At 52.3% G+C, this 15,704-nt stretch overlaps 6 protein-coding genes across 6 annotated transcripts; 3 read left to right on the top strand and 3 right to left on the bottom strand.

The window, feature by feature from the left end:
• Window positions 1–662: 662 nt before the first annotated feature.
• Window positions 663–1,785, bottom strand: ALTATR162_LOCUS2217 (uncharacterized protein; the record flags this gene model as incomplete). The annotated part of the gene is made up of 3 exons (XM_043309819.1): window positions 663–1,024; window positions 1,076–1,626; window positions 1,682–1,785. The coding sequence occupies 3 exons, from the start codon at window positions 1,783–1,785 to the stop codon at window positions 663–665; spliced, it is 1,017 nt and encodes a 338-aa protein (XP_043165754.1).
• Window positions 1,786–2,430: 645 nt separating this feature from the next.
• Window positions 2,431–5,830, top strand: ALTATR162_LOCUS2216 (uncharacterized protein; the record flags this gene model as incomplete). Its single annotated transcript, XM_043309818.1, has 6 exons — window positions 2,431–2,478; window positions 2,555–2,921; window positions 2,967–3,417; window positions 3,471–3,702; window positions 3,749–4,062; window positions 4,114–5,830. 6 exons carry the CDS (start codon window positions 2,431–2,433, stop codon window positions 5,828–5,830), a joined length of 3,129 nt encoding a protein of 1,042 aa, XP_043165753.1.
• A 705-nt stretch (window positions 5,831–6,535) lies between these two features.
• On the top strand, window positions 6,536–8,315 carry ALTATR162_LOCUS2215 (uncharacterized protein; the record flags this gene model as incomplete). Its single annotated transcript, XM_043309817.1, has 8 exons — window positions 6,536–6,696; window positions 6,784–6,860; window positions 6,938–6,977; window positions 7,028–7,097; window positions 7,145–7,204; window positions 7,253–7,595; window positions 7,647–7,912; window positions 7,962–8,315. 8 exons carry the CDS (start codon window positions 6,536–6,538, stop codon window positions 8,313–8,315), a joined length of 1,371 nt encoding a protein of 456 aa, XP_043165752.1.
• Window positions 8,316–9,568: 1,253 nt separating this feature from the next.
• On the bottom strand, window positions 9,569–12,049 carry ALTATR162_LOCUS2214 (uncharacterized protein; the record flags this gene model as incomplete). The annotated part of the gene is made up of 2 exons (XM_043309816.1): window positions 9,569–11,871; window positions 11,935–12,049. 2 exons carry the CDS (start codon window positions 12,047–12,049, stop codon window positions 9,569–9,571), a joined length of 2,418 nt encoding a protein of 805 aa, XP_043165751.1.
• Window positions 12,050–12,653: 604 nt separating this feature from the next.
• On the top strand, window positions 12,654–14,087 carry ALTATR162_LOCUS2213 (uncharacterized protein; the record flags this gene model as incomplete). Its single annotated transcript, XM_043309815.1, has 2 exons — window positions 12,654–13,564; window positions 13,622–14,087. The coding sequence occupies 2 exons, from the start codon at window positions 12,654–12,656 to the stop codon at window positions 14,085–14,087; spliced, it is 1,377 nt and encodes a 458-aa protein (XP_043165750.1).
• Window positions 14,088–14,847: 760 nt separating this feature from the next.
• ALTATR162_LOCUS2212 (uncharacterized protein) lies at window positions 14,848–15,419 on the bottom strand (the record flags this gene model as incomplete). Its single annotated transcript, XM_043309814.1, has 3 exons — window positions 14,848–14,938; window positions 14,992–15,151; window positions 15,254–15,419. The coding sequence occupies 3 exons, from the start codon at window positions 15,417–15,419 to the stop codon at window positions 14,848–14,850; spliced, it is 417 nt and encodes a 138-aa protein (XP_043165749.1).
• Window positions 15,420–15,704: the final 285 nt, after the last annotated feature.

The raw sequence follows: 15,704 nt of genomic DNA, 5'->3' as shown, positions 1-15,704 counted from the left end.
GTCGGCCACTGTACGAAGTTAGCGTATATCTCACATGCATTTCATACACCCAAATCTTACCTCAGTTTCTTGGCTTGACTGCCTGGCATCTACAGTTTCGCTTGGGCGTTGGTGGTCTGGTGTGTGAATGGGAGAAATGTGGCCGCATGTGTACTTTGTGGGGCGGAGGTGGCACATGTCTAGATATGAAGGGGTGCAATATCGTATGAAGGTGGTGCTGGTATTTGGTATAGATTGGAATTATGACAAGGTTGGTGAATCGTGGGTTTAGTTGTGTCAGACGAGTGGTCTTGCTTGTTGGTAAGGAGTAAGAAGTGAGGGGTGCTGGAATAAGGAGATGTAGTGAGTCAACGTTTTGACTTCAGGGTAGTTGTGGAAAGGCTTTCATTTGTGAATGATGTTGGTCGCTCGGGCTCCTTCACAGCGTCAGCACAGCACGTCAGTCGGCGTGACTGCAAACGCTTCATGACAAAGGCTTGCATACTGCGGCAAGAATACAATGATGTTTATAAAATGAACTATGTGTATAATCCCAACGACAATCAATACCAAACGCCAGATCAAGGTCAACACAGCGTCCGCCTCACCCGCCTGCGCAAACAGGTCCAGAGCAGGATATGTACACTCGAGATGAAGGTATAAATATGCCAACAAGCCAAGGCCTACTTGACGAGAATCGGCGCCGCCTTTCCTGCCTTTTCTGCCGCAATGTTTGCAAGCTTTTGCAGTTTTTCGGCGCGCACTTGGCGGAAGTATCGGAAGAGGAGGATGAAGGATAGCTCGATACGCTCTTTGGTCATCATAAGGAAACCTTGGACGAGCAGGCCCTTGAGGATCTGGGGCCCGATGCCCTTGAATAGCGCCGCGGGGCCTTCGTGTTGTATGATGTATTGCATGACTTCGGTGAAAGATTTGAAAGGCTTGCCATTCCTGGCTGGTGGGGGTTTCGACTGAAGGCCAACTTTCGCGACGATGAGAGGTTGTGTTGCGATTGTGGCGAGGGTCTTGGACAGGGCCCCGATGACTGGTATCTGTTAGTAACTTTTCTCTGGCAATGATTATAGTCATAACCTACGGAACGCCTCCAAGGGCTTCAGTGTCTTCTTTCCTGGGTAGAGGACCTCCCGTAGTCGCTGGTAGGCTCCGTATGTGATTGAAGGGTTGATCACAAGCACCAAGCTAGCCCTGAGACCTCTCCAGAGACCGGTCCAGCCATCATCGCCGTTAACCACGTCCATAGCTGTAGCGATCATGCCCTTACGCTCCGCCTTGCTCATGGTCTGTTGCCTCGTTGTTACGACCGCGACCGGGATGGTGAAGAGCTGGGCGAGTGCTCCCGCAAGCGCTCCAAGGGAGAGTTCGACTGGGGTACTCGGCGATGTTTGAAGCGTACGGTTCGCCACATAGAGACTTCGTACAACGGTGTACCAGTAGAAGTAGGCGAAGTTGGTTGATGCTACGCCGAGCAGAGAACCCCCTATGCCGGCATATAGTCCGGCGAGACCCTCCTGTGCGAAGACCTTCTGCAACGCGTCGAGCGCACCATCGTAGTGTTCGTCATCGGCGGGATTGGCGTCGTTGGAGGTAGGAGAGCGCTTAATTTGGACCTGTAACCGCGTCTTGATCCTGAGGTTGTGTCAGTATCTATCGTCAAGGAAGATTCAGATTATGTGCAACCTACAAGTCGAGGGGATAGACCAGAGTGTTCGCGATGACGGCACCAGCGGCGCCTGCGACAGCATTACCCCATGGTGGTAGAGTCTCTACCTTGGACTGCCCGGCCATGGTAGTGGTGGTTGAGTAAAGTTGCTAAGGCTTGGCTTGGATGTTGCGACTACGGAGAGTGTGACGTGCAGAGGAGATGGTCGTATGGAAACAAGCTATTGATTCGTACTATCTCATTATGACAGCGATAATCTGAAGATTGGAGATAGCAGCATCGGAAGTTAGAAAAAGCGGGCAGGGAACATTCATGGTGCCCGCAACGCGATAGCGCTGTCGCATGCCTGGCTGACCTCTCCCGAGGTTCCAGAGGCCGAGGTTCAGGTTCGGATGACGTCTTATCGTGCTCCCTTGGGCCTTCCTTCACCGCAACCGTTGTTGATCATTTCGGTGAGCGTGAGCGTGTCGTTGTTGGCTCGGCATACTTCACACGTGAATGAGAGATGTTAAGAGTCGCTCACCTGCTATGAACTTGCATTTTCTGCTGCAGCTGGCAGTCGCGACGAGCGTTTGGCAGGAACGTGCGTCGCGCTAAAACTCTCAGCGACAATACCACAACAACAGAACACGATCACGACTTCTTAGTGCGCCTTGGACTCAAATTCCCCGAGTTAGTCGCATCGTCATGGCACAAAACAAGTAGTTTCATCCGCCACTAGTCATATTGGTCACACTTCTTCTATTATACCCAGTCTCAGGCCGTTCACGATGGCTGACCGGGCCACCCAGCTTGAGACTTATAAAGCTGCTGCAAGCGTATGTGATACTCGCAATTAACCTCTCGCAGCAGCAACAAGTTCCCTGTTGTGGCTCAAACTAATCAAGCTACCAGAACCATCGCTCTCGGCTTCAGGCAGCTGCTACCAAAGATGAGGCGCTCAGTCTGGCGATCAGTGTGGCTGAGAATCTGATGAAAGCGCTCAAACTATCGTCGAATCCGGATGAAAAGAAGCAAATCAAGGCCCAATGCGGCGAAATGATGAATGTTGCTGATCGCATCAAGAGCACCGAGACATGGACACCTTTAGTCGCACCCCAGTCCTCAAGCTCCAGAGATGAGCGGGTCGGTCAATGGGCTGCCCAGTTCGCTAGGAGTGCGACTCCAGGTACGGTCTTTGAAGACTCTACTACGCGTTCAGACACCTCCCGTTGCGATATTTCCTCGACTACAGGGCCCGTCGATGGTTCAGCAGCTTCAGGTAAATAATCAGCTTCCTCAGTTTCAGTACTTGTTCATCATCTAGACGTCTCTTCGATAATCCCTCTCGTCAAGCAAGCTATTTGCGAAGATTCCATGCCACTTATTGATTTTTTGGATGACACTTTCCCAGTCAACGTACCAAGCGCACTCACTGATGCATCGCACGAAGATAGCTCAAACGCCAAGATTGGCCATGATCACCACACAAAGGACATACGCAATGTGGAGTTGATCCCATCTGCAACACCACACCATTCTAGTCAGCGCCCTCAGCCGAAGGCACCTATGCCGCAAACAGCGGCCCTAAGTCCATCAACTACACCTCACTCTCAGGTACACAGGCTACGAGAGCCAGTTTCAACCAGAAAATTACCCGCAAAGGAGAGCATCATCTTGTTGAAGGCTTCCATGGTCAACGGCTTCAAGTTTCCGCCTTGGGACAAGACGCCGTCTGCAGACGAATTCACCTCGGAAGAGAACGTGGCTCCCTACACGTACATCACCCAATGCTCGGGAGAGGGTTCTTCAAAGATACTGACAGCAACAGGGACACCCGCGATCTGAGTCTGTCGTCATACCAGCAGCAATTCTTCTTAAGTTGGCTGCGTGCCAAAGATGCTGTCCCGCCACCCTCGCAGTTTCCTAACGGCAGGACTGGCATCGGGCCCTTGATGTCTAGCACAAGGCCTCTAGATCTTGTACAGGATGCAGCTTCAGATTGCTCAGTGGTTACAAGCTTATGCGCTGGCATTGCTCGCTCCGAACGGGGTCACGATGAGGTTTGTCATCCTAAAAGGTCTGCAACTTTGGTACTAATTGTGGCAGATGCTCACAAACAAGATATACCCATACGATAAGCAGCTTGGAAAGCCAGTACTCTCGTCTAACGGCAAGTATATTGTAAGGCTCAACTTTAATGGCTGTTGGAGAAGGGTGGTTATCGACGACCGGTTACCAGTCTCAAATACCCATCGGCTGCTCCATGTCATCGACCGCCGTAATCCAGCGCTCTTATGGCCAGCGTTACTTGAAAAAGCATATCTGAAAGTCCGTGGCGGGTACGACTTCCCTGGGAGCAGTTCATGCAGTGATCTCTGGACGATGACCGGCTGGATACCGGAACAAGTATTCTTGCAAGAGTAAGTCGTTTCCCACCTCCCGTCTACGCCTGACCATACTGAATATCATAGGGCGGATACAGTTCCAGAGCAGCTGTGGAAGCGTATATACAACGCTTTTATGTATGGCGATGTTCTTGTCACGGCAGGTACTGGAAAGATGTCGACTAGGCAGGAGCGCGAACTCGGTCTTGAGGGCCAACACAGCTACGTCGTGTTGGATATGAGGGAGACAGATCATGATCGACTGTTGCTCGTCAAAAACCCATGGGTCGAAGGCAAAGGCTGGCGCGGCCCTCGTCCTTTGGCTGTGACGGCCATAGATACGTCTGCGTCTACCTCTAGTGGCGGCTCTAACAACAGCCTCGAGAGCTATCATAGGGACAGCGTTCCGACTCAGGATCGACCGCACCCAACCACATTCTGGATCGGGCTTGAGCAGGTCATACAACACTTTGAGAGCCTGTACCTGAACTGGAACCCTGGCCTATTCCAGTATCGACAAGACATTCATTTCGAGTGGAATGTGGAGTCGTCGCCAGGCGGTTGCCTTGTTAAGCATCCTCAGTTCGCCTTTACTTCTAAGCGTGCCGGCCCTGTGTGGTTTCTCCTTAGCCGCCATTTCCGAGACACAGCAGCAGTTGCTAAAGAGGGGTCAGATGCATTCAACGATGGAAGCATTCGCCCTGACTCCCAAGTCAACTCTAACGGAGATGCACCGAAGGGATACATGAGCATATCTATCTGTAATGGCCAGGGAGAACGACTATATATGAAGGATACCTACCTAGAGTCGAGCGATTACGTTACAACGCCGCAGTGTCTTCTTCGCGGCGACACGGACGCGAACTCGACCTATACAGTGGTGATCGATCAAGACGACTTGCCTCCATCACTATACAGTTTCTCTCTGTCAGCATTCGCAAACTCGCCCATCACACTGGAACAGGCGGCGCAGCGGTACCCCCTCCAGAAGACGGAAGAAGGCGCTTGGACGAGGCAGACCGCTGGCGGTGGCACAGACTCATCGAAATACTTTGATAATCCTCAGTATTGGCTCACCGTCCGGGAACGCAGTTCACTAGCCATTCTGCTCACGAGTACAAACCACGAGCACCCGCTACATGTCAAACTTGCGCTGGGACAGGGAAAGAGGTTATATCGTCTCCAGAGTCGCGATGTACTTGCAGACTCGGGTGATCACCGCAGTGGGTGTGTTTTGGCGGAGATCAAGGACCTTCAGCCGGGCTCCTACACGATCATTTGCTCGTTGTTCGAAGCTGGCCTGACTGGTGACTACAAACTCCGAGTTGACAGCACGAGCGAGGTAGTGTTGAAGCAGGTCCCGCGCGATGGAGCAGGACTACTTTCGATGAAGCTCGCTCCGGCCTGCTTCGGTGCCAACATACATAAAGTTGCTGCCCCGTTGTGGCCTATGCGCTTGGCTTCGTATACCATTATTGCTAGATTCGCCAAGGCAACAAGCCCTCGCGCCATGGATTTGGGCAAGCTAGCGCGCAGTCCGCTTCGACTGAGTGTTGAGATTGGTCGAGGTCCAGAGCGCAAGTTCATCATCGCGAGCGAACAAGGAGAGTATTCGGATACTGCCACAGTTCGGTCCGAGAGTGTTAACATTGACCCGAAGCTCACCACGCAAGGCGATTTATGGCTTGTGCTGGATAGGTTGTCAGGCTCTGGAGGGCCGATAGAGGAATGGTATGACGTGGAAATCTACACGGACACGCCCAAGGCATGTGAAATTGGAGTATGGCGGGAATGGGATGACTGATGATTTTACGACAATGCAAGGTACGATTAGTGATGGCGTTTAGGGGTGACCGACGGTCATTTGCATTGTCGATCACAGCGATCAGGTATTAGTCGGTATATCTAGAAGTTTGGCGTTGTCGTGTGCATATATGGGAGATGGGAACGTCAGGCTGCATCATCACACGCAAGTTGGTGGAGTTCAGTATTAGCAGAATATAGACCACGAGTTCTCTTAGACGTCTCATGCGGTTCCACGGGTTGTGAAGTAAGCTATTCGCAGTTGTGAAACGTGGTAGGGGTGAGAGTCGGGTGGCGAGACTGCACCCAATCAAGCGATGCACGATCTGTCAATGCATGTGCCTATTGCGCGTTTCGACTTGCAGCAGACGCGCGGGTTGGGATTAGAGGTACGATAACGGCAACGCTAAATAAAACAACAGCAGCCCCTGCAAGTTGACGATAACCATCTTTTGGACCTGCAAAGTGTATGCTCCATTCGATCTGATCTTGTTCTCCCTCTCTTCTCCACTACCCCGCTGCGACAAGGTTGAAGGCTATCGGCTGCGCTACGTCAGAGTTCCGCGCGTGTGCCAACTGCCAAGTGACCCCGAAAAGCGCAACGCCTCAACACCTGACGACATCATCGATCGTTACCTAGATATAGCCTCAAGCTCCTATCTCCACTTGTTATTACCCTCTTGAGTAAAACACATAGTCCATCACCATGGCGGACCTTGCGCCAGAGAAGGCCCAACCGGGCTCTGCCACCACGTCCGCCCTCAACTCGAAAGATAATTCGCGGGCTGCAACACCTTCAAACGCTGCCGCAGAGAAGGCTCCGGACGACAGCTCCAAGTTCAAGACCTTCCTGGGCATATTGAGGAGGTAACGTAGCACCATCTCGTCACAGCATGTCCAGCCAGCACGACTGGCGAGTTTTGACACGCGAAAGCTAACCCCGTCCTCCTCCAGATTCATTGGCGTCTCGGACCTCGCTGCTGTTCGCTTCTCCCTCCCCGCGCAACTCCTCGAACCAAGACCAAACTTGGGTACGTTATATTACCACGGATCAAGGATTGCCATCATGGCAGTCGCTGTCGACGGACTATCATCTGACGGATAGCAGAGTACTGGCACTACTTGGACAGGCCCGACACATTCATCAGGTCAGCATAGCCCCGACTTATGTTGCCAGGGCCATCACTGACCTGCGCAGTATCGGAGATTCGGATGACGACTTGGGTCGCATGCTGGGATGCTTGCGCTTCTGGTTTACCAAGGACCTGGCATGTTGCACACATCCTCGAGGAAGGCATAGCTAATGCTGGCGCAGAAATACGTAAAGGGCAAGCCGTGCAAACCCTACAACTCTACATTGGGCGAGTTCTTCAGGGTACGCTCTCATCTGGGACGACAACGGGCTACCTACTGACTCTCGCAGTGTAACTGGAAGATCGAGGATACTCACCCCACCCTCAAGACGCCCAACTCCGCACCCACGAGCGCCGCCAATAGCGTCAAAGGCGATGGCAAGACTGTCACTGTCTCTTACCTTACCGAGCAAACGTCCCACCACCCTCCCGTCTCCGCTTTCTACGTCGACTGTCCCGAGAAGGGCATTAGTGCACGAGGCTACGATCAACTAAGCGCCAAGTTCACCGGTACAAGTGTGCGTGTGGTGGCTGGAGCGCACAACCTGGGCATCTTCATCAACTTGAAGAACCGGGGCAATGAGGAGTACCAACTCACACACCCGGCAGCCTACCTTGGTGGTATCCTGCGAGGTATGTCACGATAGCACATACGCAGTGTGACTGCGCTTACCGTCTTCATAGGCTCCCTCAATGTCTCCGTCGCCGACAGCTGCTTCATTACCTGCCCAAAGACGGGGTTGAAGGTCATCCTAGAATACCAAGAGGAAGGCTGGCTCGGTCGTTCACAGAACAAGGTCTTGGGTGTTATTTTCAAGTATGACCCCAACAACGATACTATAACAAAGATCAAGGACGTGTCAGACAAGGACGTCCTTGCGCGGATAGAGGGCAATTGGCAAGACAAGGTCTACTACACCTTGGGCAGCAAGCCATTCGCCAAGGTTGCTGTAAGTACATTGATCATCGTCTTTTAATCACAAACTAATATTTTAGCAGGAGAAGAACCTAATCATCGACCTCAACCCACTCGACCCTATAGCTAAAATCGTTCCACCACTCGACCAGCAGCTTCCTAATGAGTCTCTCAAATTCTGGGACGGTGTTACAAATGCCATAGTAGGCAAGCAATATGGACTGGCGACAAACCTCAAGACCGAGATCGAGGAGAAGCAACGGCAGAAGGCCGCGGAGAGAAAGGCAGCAGAGAAGGAGTGGAAGCCACGATTCTTCACTGGGGCAGTCACGCCGGTCGGCAGACCAGACCTTACCAAGGACGGTGAGGAAGCTCTCAAGGGTCTACACGCGGAGAACTACCAACTGCCGCCAAACGAGGAATACGCCGCTTTTTGATCGCATCCGCTCTTTCTCGAATACTAGGGAGAAATTGCGGAACCAGGACGAACCAGTACAACAGGACTTTCACTGTGATATCCACTACATTTTGACTCTTCGGGGAACACGACACCCTCATTTAGCATCATTCACAATGTCGAGACATTTTTTTGTTGGTTAAGAAGAGGGGAGCATTGGCTTATTCGGCGTTCCGTATATAACATTGGGTACTTACACACGTGGTGTTTGTGTCTTTTCTTTCACGACTATCTTACGAATAGATCTCTCAGACTGCTTGCCTTGATAAAGGCTTTCCGTCAATTGACCCCCCCTTCAGTGGGAATCATGACTGATCGAACAATTATTCCAAAGCGCCCACGTTGTTCATAAGCGACAATACACATAAGCCTTCGCGACAGACGAAGCAATTCAAGAGTCTTGAGAGAGAGAGGAAGCTGCATCTTTTCTTTCCTCTTGAGTGACAATGCTTTGGAGACGCTCGCTCCAACCCTTGGTGCAAGAAGGACGAGAAGGAACAATTCGTTGGATATATTTTGGATTACGTCAAAAAGGAACAAATGAACATTTTGCGTCAACGAATGACTATTACGAATCGCTCTCAAATCAAAACTATGTGCTATTGCTTTGTTAAGAATTTTCATATAGTTTTGGTGATGCGGTTTAAAAAAAAACGTAAAAACGGTCCACCAACATCATAGATTTTTGATACGCACTTCTCTCTACTATCCCCCTATCAACATGAACTTTTTCGTTACCTAATATCACTACAGAATTGCCAAGTCAATGTCAGACACATGGGTTCGTTAATGTTTGTTGAAGGAGTTTTTTTCTTTTTCTTTCTATGGTTCCGATGCCTAGGCTAAGCAATGTCGCGATATGCTACATGTCAACGAGACATAGCTGAGCGGCATTATGGAAAACATCGCAAGCTCTGGATGAGAGCTGCGCGATGAACCGCTACAGCGAAATATGTAGACGATAGTGGAAGATCTAAACAACGCCGGGAATTCCGCCATGCAATGCTATGCCATCGCCCTTTGTAACCGTGCTGTTACCGAAAAACCTTCGTACGCCAGAATATTCGCCAGTACTAATACATAGAAAGATTTACATAGAGTGTCACAGCGCAACAAGCGTTGCGCGGACATGAGAAACGGTTGTAGGGAAAGGGCTCGTCGTACACCAATCCTGCAAACGCTCATGAGAGAAAAGTAGTGTTGAAGAGCGTTTCCTCGGTCGGAGCTGGAGCATCACTGCAGACCAGCCTTGTTGATCTTGACAGTATGCGGGATAGGTTGCAGAATGCCCTTGTTGTCGGCAGTACCGAGAGCAGTGCCCTTAGACCATCCCATCTTCATCATCAAAGCATGACCCTTGTTTTCCGGGCCCAACTCTGGTGCGTTTGCGCCAACAGTCTCGCCATCCTTGTAGCCCAGTTGCGGACGAGAACGTGCACCACCTTGCTTGTGCTTGACAGTAGAGAACTTTCCAGGACGGCCACCGCCACCCTGGGCATAGAGAGGACCCTTGAGGCGTTTCTCGAAGCCCTTCTTTGAAATCGCGATATCAAATTCGTCGTCTGTATAAGTGCGAGTGCGAGTGGTCTTGGAGAGGATAGTGAATCTATCCATACCATCGCCACGGGAACGGGAGTTCAAGTTGAAGAATGAAGCGGCTTGGTGGACGGTGGCACGGCGATAGGCCTCCATAGGCGGTAGAGACAGTGTCTGCATATCACCCAACAAGAACTCACGAAGCTCTTCGACAATGTCCTCCATGTCGATACCTCCCTGGTACTTGACCTTGAGGTTGGGGCTTTTACCCTTGCGACCTAACAAGCCTTGTTGACGCAACTCCTCGCGCTCCGCCTTCTTGAGGCGCTTCTTTGCTCTGTCGTTTGCCCACGCGCTCTGTAGTTGTTCGTTGAGGTCAGAATCGTCCAACTCTGGCGGTGGCTGGCCACGTCGACCCTTCTTCTTAGGCTTTAGTGATGGGCGCTCAGTGTCCATAATATCGAAGCCGCCGTATGGGTCCATCTCAAGGGCCGCAACCATAGCAGAAGCCGAGGGGAAAGTAGGCTCCTTGTTACCTCGTCCACGTCCCTTCTTTTTATTAGGCCTGCTGTAAGCACCATACGAGTAGTCCTTGGCAGGGCCTGATCCATCGAAGAAATCGTCGCCGGCGTACAACATCACCTCGTCACCACCTAGGCCAAGCTCTTCTTGCTTCTGCAAGATCCTTGCGATGGTCTCGTCGTCGAACTCTTCATCGTCATCATCGTCGTCGTCGTCGTCGTCCTCTTCGTCTTCATCATCATCATCCTCCTCATCTTCGTCCTCAGAGTCACTGCTGGAAAGCATCTGCTGCTCACGCTCGTAGACCTCTGCCTCGAAAGCTTTAATCAGTCGCTTCTCATCAGCGGTCTTGAGATGTGTGTACGAAAGCCAACGGGCATCGTCTGTAACAGAGTTTTCGTATACGCAGAGATATTGGAGGCCACTCTTGCGGGTGCGCTTTGATAGAATCCGAACAACTTTGTCCATTACGTCTGATGATGTGCTCATGTCTTCGAAATCCTGCAGCATGTCCGAATCCCAGTTATCGCTGCCTTGGCCTTCGTTGCCGTCGTCCTGGCTTCCAGAAGCTGACTCCCAGTCGTTATGGCTGCCGGCATCGAGATCCATTTCACGACGAGCGAAGCCAGACGCAGCCACCAGATCTTCGGTGAGACCAAATTCTTCCATGTTCTGCATATAATCGTCGATAGCTGCGTCGCGGGGGTTCACCTCGCCACGCAGGTAGGCATCCATATCGGGACGGGCATTACCAGGCAACCATCCGACATTTGGCTTGCTTCGATGTTGCCACTCGGTAGTTTTGCCTTCCCATGCGGGTCTACCTCCTCTCCTCTTTGCAAACTGGTCTTGATCAACGTTGTCGGCATCTGAGCCCACCTCAACCTCAAGCTGAGATGTAGCATTACCTCGAATGCTAAGCTCAACCGAAACTGGGACGTCGCCTGTCGCGGTCACTGATGCATGGCCGACGGTTGAGGTAGCTGTGAGCTCAGGCGTCCGAACAGATGGCATTTCTGTAGCAGAATCAGGTTGTGATGGTCGTGCTGTTGCGTTTTCGGAGGGCTGTGGCTTCGTGGCGGGCGTGGCGGTGGGTGCCTGTTGCGTGGACGAGGTGGCGATGGGCGCAGTTGATGACTGATTTCCACGGCCTCTGAATAGCACTTCATCGGCACTTGATGAAGAAGCCTCAGAGAGCGCGGGCGAGGGGCTGCGAATCGCCATGTGTGCCATCGCTGTCGTGTTGTCGGGTGTGGAGGAGGGCGAGGACGGTGTAATTGACTCAGCGCTGGAATCAGACGAGACCTGAGCAGTTTCTACTTCAGGCATATCTAGTTTCTTCAGCGTGCCTTCGAGGTGGCCGGCGCTTATGAACTCGATGGGCATGTGTCGCAATTTCTTGCCAGCCTCAAATGCGGCGGTGCGGTGACTGGACATCCATTTTGCTTCGTCTTTGAGGGAGAACTTGGACGCGGCTGCTGCAGGAACGGTCAACACAACCCAATCTTAACGTGGCGATTGGGGAAGGAGCGCAAACATACTCTCCTCATGGACTGGCCATGATTGGTATGAGTGGCGTTTGGAAGGCGCGCGCTGCGGTGTGCTCTTAGCTGAGCCGCCTTTGGCCTTGCTCTTGCCCTTTTTGCCCCGCGACATGGCGATAGTAGTGCGACGAAATTTTGCAGTGAAAATGAAAGAAAGGCGCGGTGGAAGCTTTGGAGATGATGCGCTCTTGGATGTTCTCGTCGCGAGTGGCGCGGGGCTAGTAATGATGCGCAGGGTTAGCTTAGCGGAGCTTATGACGATAGGGCCGCTGGTTATCGCGCCCCAGAGAGCTCTGAGCACGTCTGGGAAGCTGTAGCAGCTCCTCAGTTAGGAACCTCATTGTGGAGTGGGTGGACACGGTGCGCTTGAATGAATCGTGTTACTTCGTGATTGTGCATTCCTCGCCAACGCATCCCAGAAACGTGATTGACGCTCAGTGATACAGCCAGGTGATAGCCACCGTGGGCCCCTCCCCCGCGGGAACCTTGGTTCGTAGAGCCGCATATGACCTCTGCGGCTCACTGCACCAACTGAAGAAGCTCGACATCGTGCTGATACTATATCTCTCTTCCAACACCTGGTGTCGTGGATATGTGCAAATAGTCGTGGCAAGTACGAACGCATGTAGCCAGCTCTAGGCAACCTCATCTCGGACCTCCGCATCACCTCCGCATCCATCGTCGCCCTGGCCACACCACCTATTGTTCTAGCCATCATGCATGACTTTGAGCGCGTTACCCGCAACGTCGTCCGCACTTTTTACGACCCCCCGCCTACTAACGATTCCAACGAACCTATATGGCTGCTAGGCCAGCGTTATGATCCCCGACCTCCGCCGTCCAAGCCTACGCCCACTGATTCGCCATCCGCTGGGACACCAACGCCCTTGTCCGAGCGCAACGAAGATGAAAGCTGGATAAGAACCAGCATCGAAGAGACAGAGCGCAAAGAAGCTCCAAATGGCGAGGACCCAGCACAATACGGCAACTGGCCCTCTGCCTTCCTCGACGACTTCGAGTCGCGCATATGGATGACCTACCGCTCTGGCTTCACAGCCATCCAGAAGAGTCAAGATCCAAAGGCAACAAGTGCCATGAGTTTTCGCGTGCGCATGCAGAACCTGGCCTCGCCGGGCTTTACGTCGGATACAGGCTTTGGATGCATGATCAGGAGCGGGCAGTGCATCCTCGCCAACGCGCTGCAGATACTACGTCTCGGACGGGACTGGAGATACCAAGAGAAGCCTGATGCGAAGGAGCATCAAGAAATACTCTCCATGTTTGCCGATGATCCGAAAGCACCCTTCTCTATCCATCGCTTCGTCGAGCATGGCGCTGCTGTGTGTGGAAAGTACCCCGGAGAGTGGTTCGGTCCCTCGGCGGCAGCACGTTGCATACAAGATCTAGTGCACAAGCACAAGGAAGCTGGGCTGAGAGTGTACGTGTCGGGCGATGGAGCCGATGTGTACGAGGACAAGCTAAAGCAGATCGCCATGGAGGATGACGGAGAATGGCAGCCTACGCTGATCTTAGTCGGCACGAGGTTGGGCATCGACAAGATCACTCCAGTATACTGGGAAGCGCTGAAGGCGAGCTTGCAGATGAAGCAGAGTATCGGTATCGCAGGGTAAGACGCAACGAGCATCTGGCACACTCCAATAGTAGTCTTACTGACTATGCACAGTGGCCGTCCATCAGCATCACATTACTTTGTAGCCACACAGGCGAACAACTTCTTCTACCTCGATCCCCATAGCACACGCCCACTCCTACCCTACCGCCCTCCCTCATCGTCCGCCGAAAGCCAGGCAACCGCATCGACGTCCACACTTGAAGCCTCAGGAACATCCACGTCCTCATCCACAACCATCGTCCCCGCATCAAGCACATCCTCATATTCGACAGAAGAGCTCGCAACCTGTCACACACGCCGCATCCGCCGTCTTCAAATCCGCGAGATGGATCCCTCGATGCTCCTCGCCTTCCTCATAACATCGCAGGAAGACTACGATAATTGGAAAGAAGGCGTCCGCAGCGTGCAAGGTAAGAGCGTGGTCCATGTGCAAGATAAAGAGCCAGCGCCACGAGGACAGGAGAGAGAGGGCGCTATTGACGAAGTTGAGAGCTGGGATGAGGATGGCTTACCATAGACCATAGTTGTCTTGCTTGCTCTCTCTCTCTCCGGCGTTTTAAATTGGGTCTCGCAATGATATCATACGGGTACATACATGTCTGGAGTCGAGGATTATCAATGTGGATTTCCAGGGTTTGGTACATGTAAATTCGTAAATGACGCGTTTTCATGTGCAGTCCTCGTTCTTTGCTAGTTATTCGTTCAGGTTTCGATGCTCGCCATGCGGAGCACGTGCATGATATTGCAACTGTGAAAACAACACGTTGCTCGTGAAATGGGCGTCTACGTCATCTGAACTAAAATCGGAGAGCACTCGATTGCGAAAGTCGCGATTTGACGCGCGTGTCCGGATGCAGTGCACGCGACCATCTCGAACGCGTCGATATCGCGCTTCGACTCGAATGTGTCGCGTTCCCCGGATCTGCGCGTCATAGGCGCATAACGACTAAGCCGAATCGTTCTGTTCGTTGTGGAAGTAGCTGATAGTTAGAGGATAATGCGAATTGACCGAGAGGGTGAAAAAATAATGGATAGATCAAGGTAGGGAAAATTGGAGTCATGTATGAAGTTCGAAAGAATTGATTCGTTCCCGTCTGCTGTGGTATAATGTACAGACCCTGATGGACCTCGTAGTCGAATACGACTAGATGATTCGATGACAGACAAACCGACCCATGATCACATTAGCAAAGGACCCGTGAACACCGCACCCCATAACCACTTGTCGAAATAGACAAGAAAGACCCAAAGAAAACATCCGGCGAAAAGAAAGCACTCTATTTGGTGGAAGAGGAGTACTTGGTAACAGCCTTGGTACCCTCAGACACGGCGTGCTTGGCAAGCTCACCAGGCAGGATCAGACGGACTCTGTGGATGAAGTCAGTATATGCGATTGGTTGCGAAACAAGTGTAAAACGTACGATGTCTGGATCTCACGCGATGAGATGGTGGACTTCTTGTTGTAGGCAGCGAGCTTGGAGGCCTCGGTGGCGACGCGCTCGAAGATGTCGTTGACGAAAGAGTTGAGAATGCTCATGGCGCGGTTGGAGATACCGGTGTCGGGGTGGACCTGCTTGAGGACTGGAAAGATGAGTTAGCAAATTTTGCTCAATGGAAGTCGATGAAGCAGATTGCTCCAAAGATTGAATGTCGCGCTCAATGACGCGCAGATGGCAAACTTACCCTTGTAGATGTAGGAGGAGTAGGTCTCCTTCCTGGTCTTGGTGCGCTTCTTCTTGTCGCCAGAGGGCGCGGCGGTCTTCTTGCCAGCCTCCTTCTTCTCAGCGGGAGCCTTGCCGGCCGGGGCCTTGCCGCCGGTGGTGGGAGTCTTCTGGGCCTTGGGGGGCATTTTGAGTGACTTGGGGTTGTTGGGTAAAAAGGGTGGATTTGGGTTAAAAGCAGAAGTTTGGAGTGAGATGGAGTTGGTTGAGTGTCGTGGTGGGAGTTTGCGATGGATGAAGGGAAAGGTCGTCGACGGCGGGGGACGCGCTACTTATGGGGAGCGCGCTCTCATGTTGTGATCCAGCAGCGGCTGGGAGGCCCGTGCGGCAGCTCTTGCCAGTTTGGTGGCTAAGCGAGGCCTGCGAGTGATCTTGCGCTGACTTGCGGCAGGCGCTAGCCGGCGTCGCTGCCT

Source organism: Alternaria atra, assembly GCF_907166805.1.
Source record: "Alternaria atra isolate CS162 genome assembly, contig: 21, whole genome shotgun sequence".
Classification (NCBI taxonomy): domain Eukaryota; kingdom Fungi; phylum Ascomycota; class Dothideomycetes; order Pleosporales; family Pleosporaceae; genus Alternaria; species Alternaria atra.
Note: the sequence above shows the minus strand (reverse complement) of the source record. Positions and strands in the feature narration are given on the sequence as shown.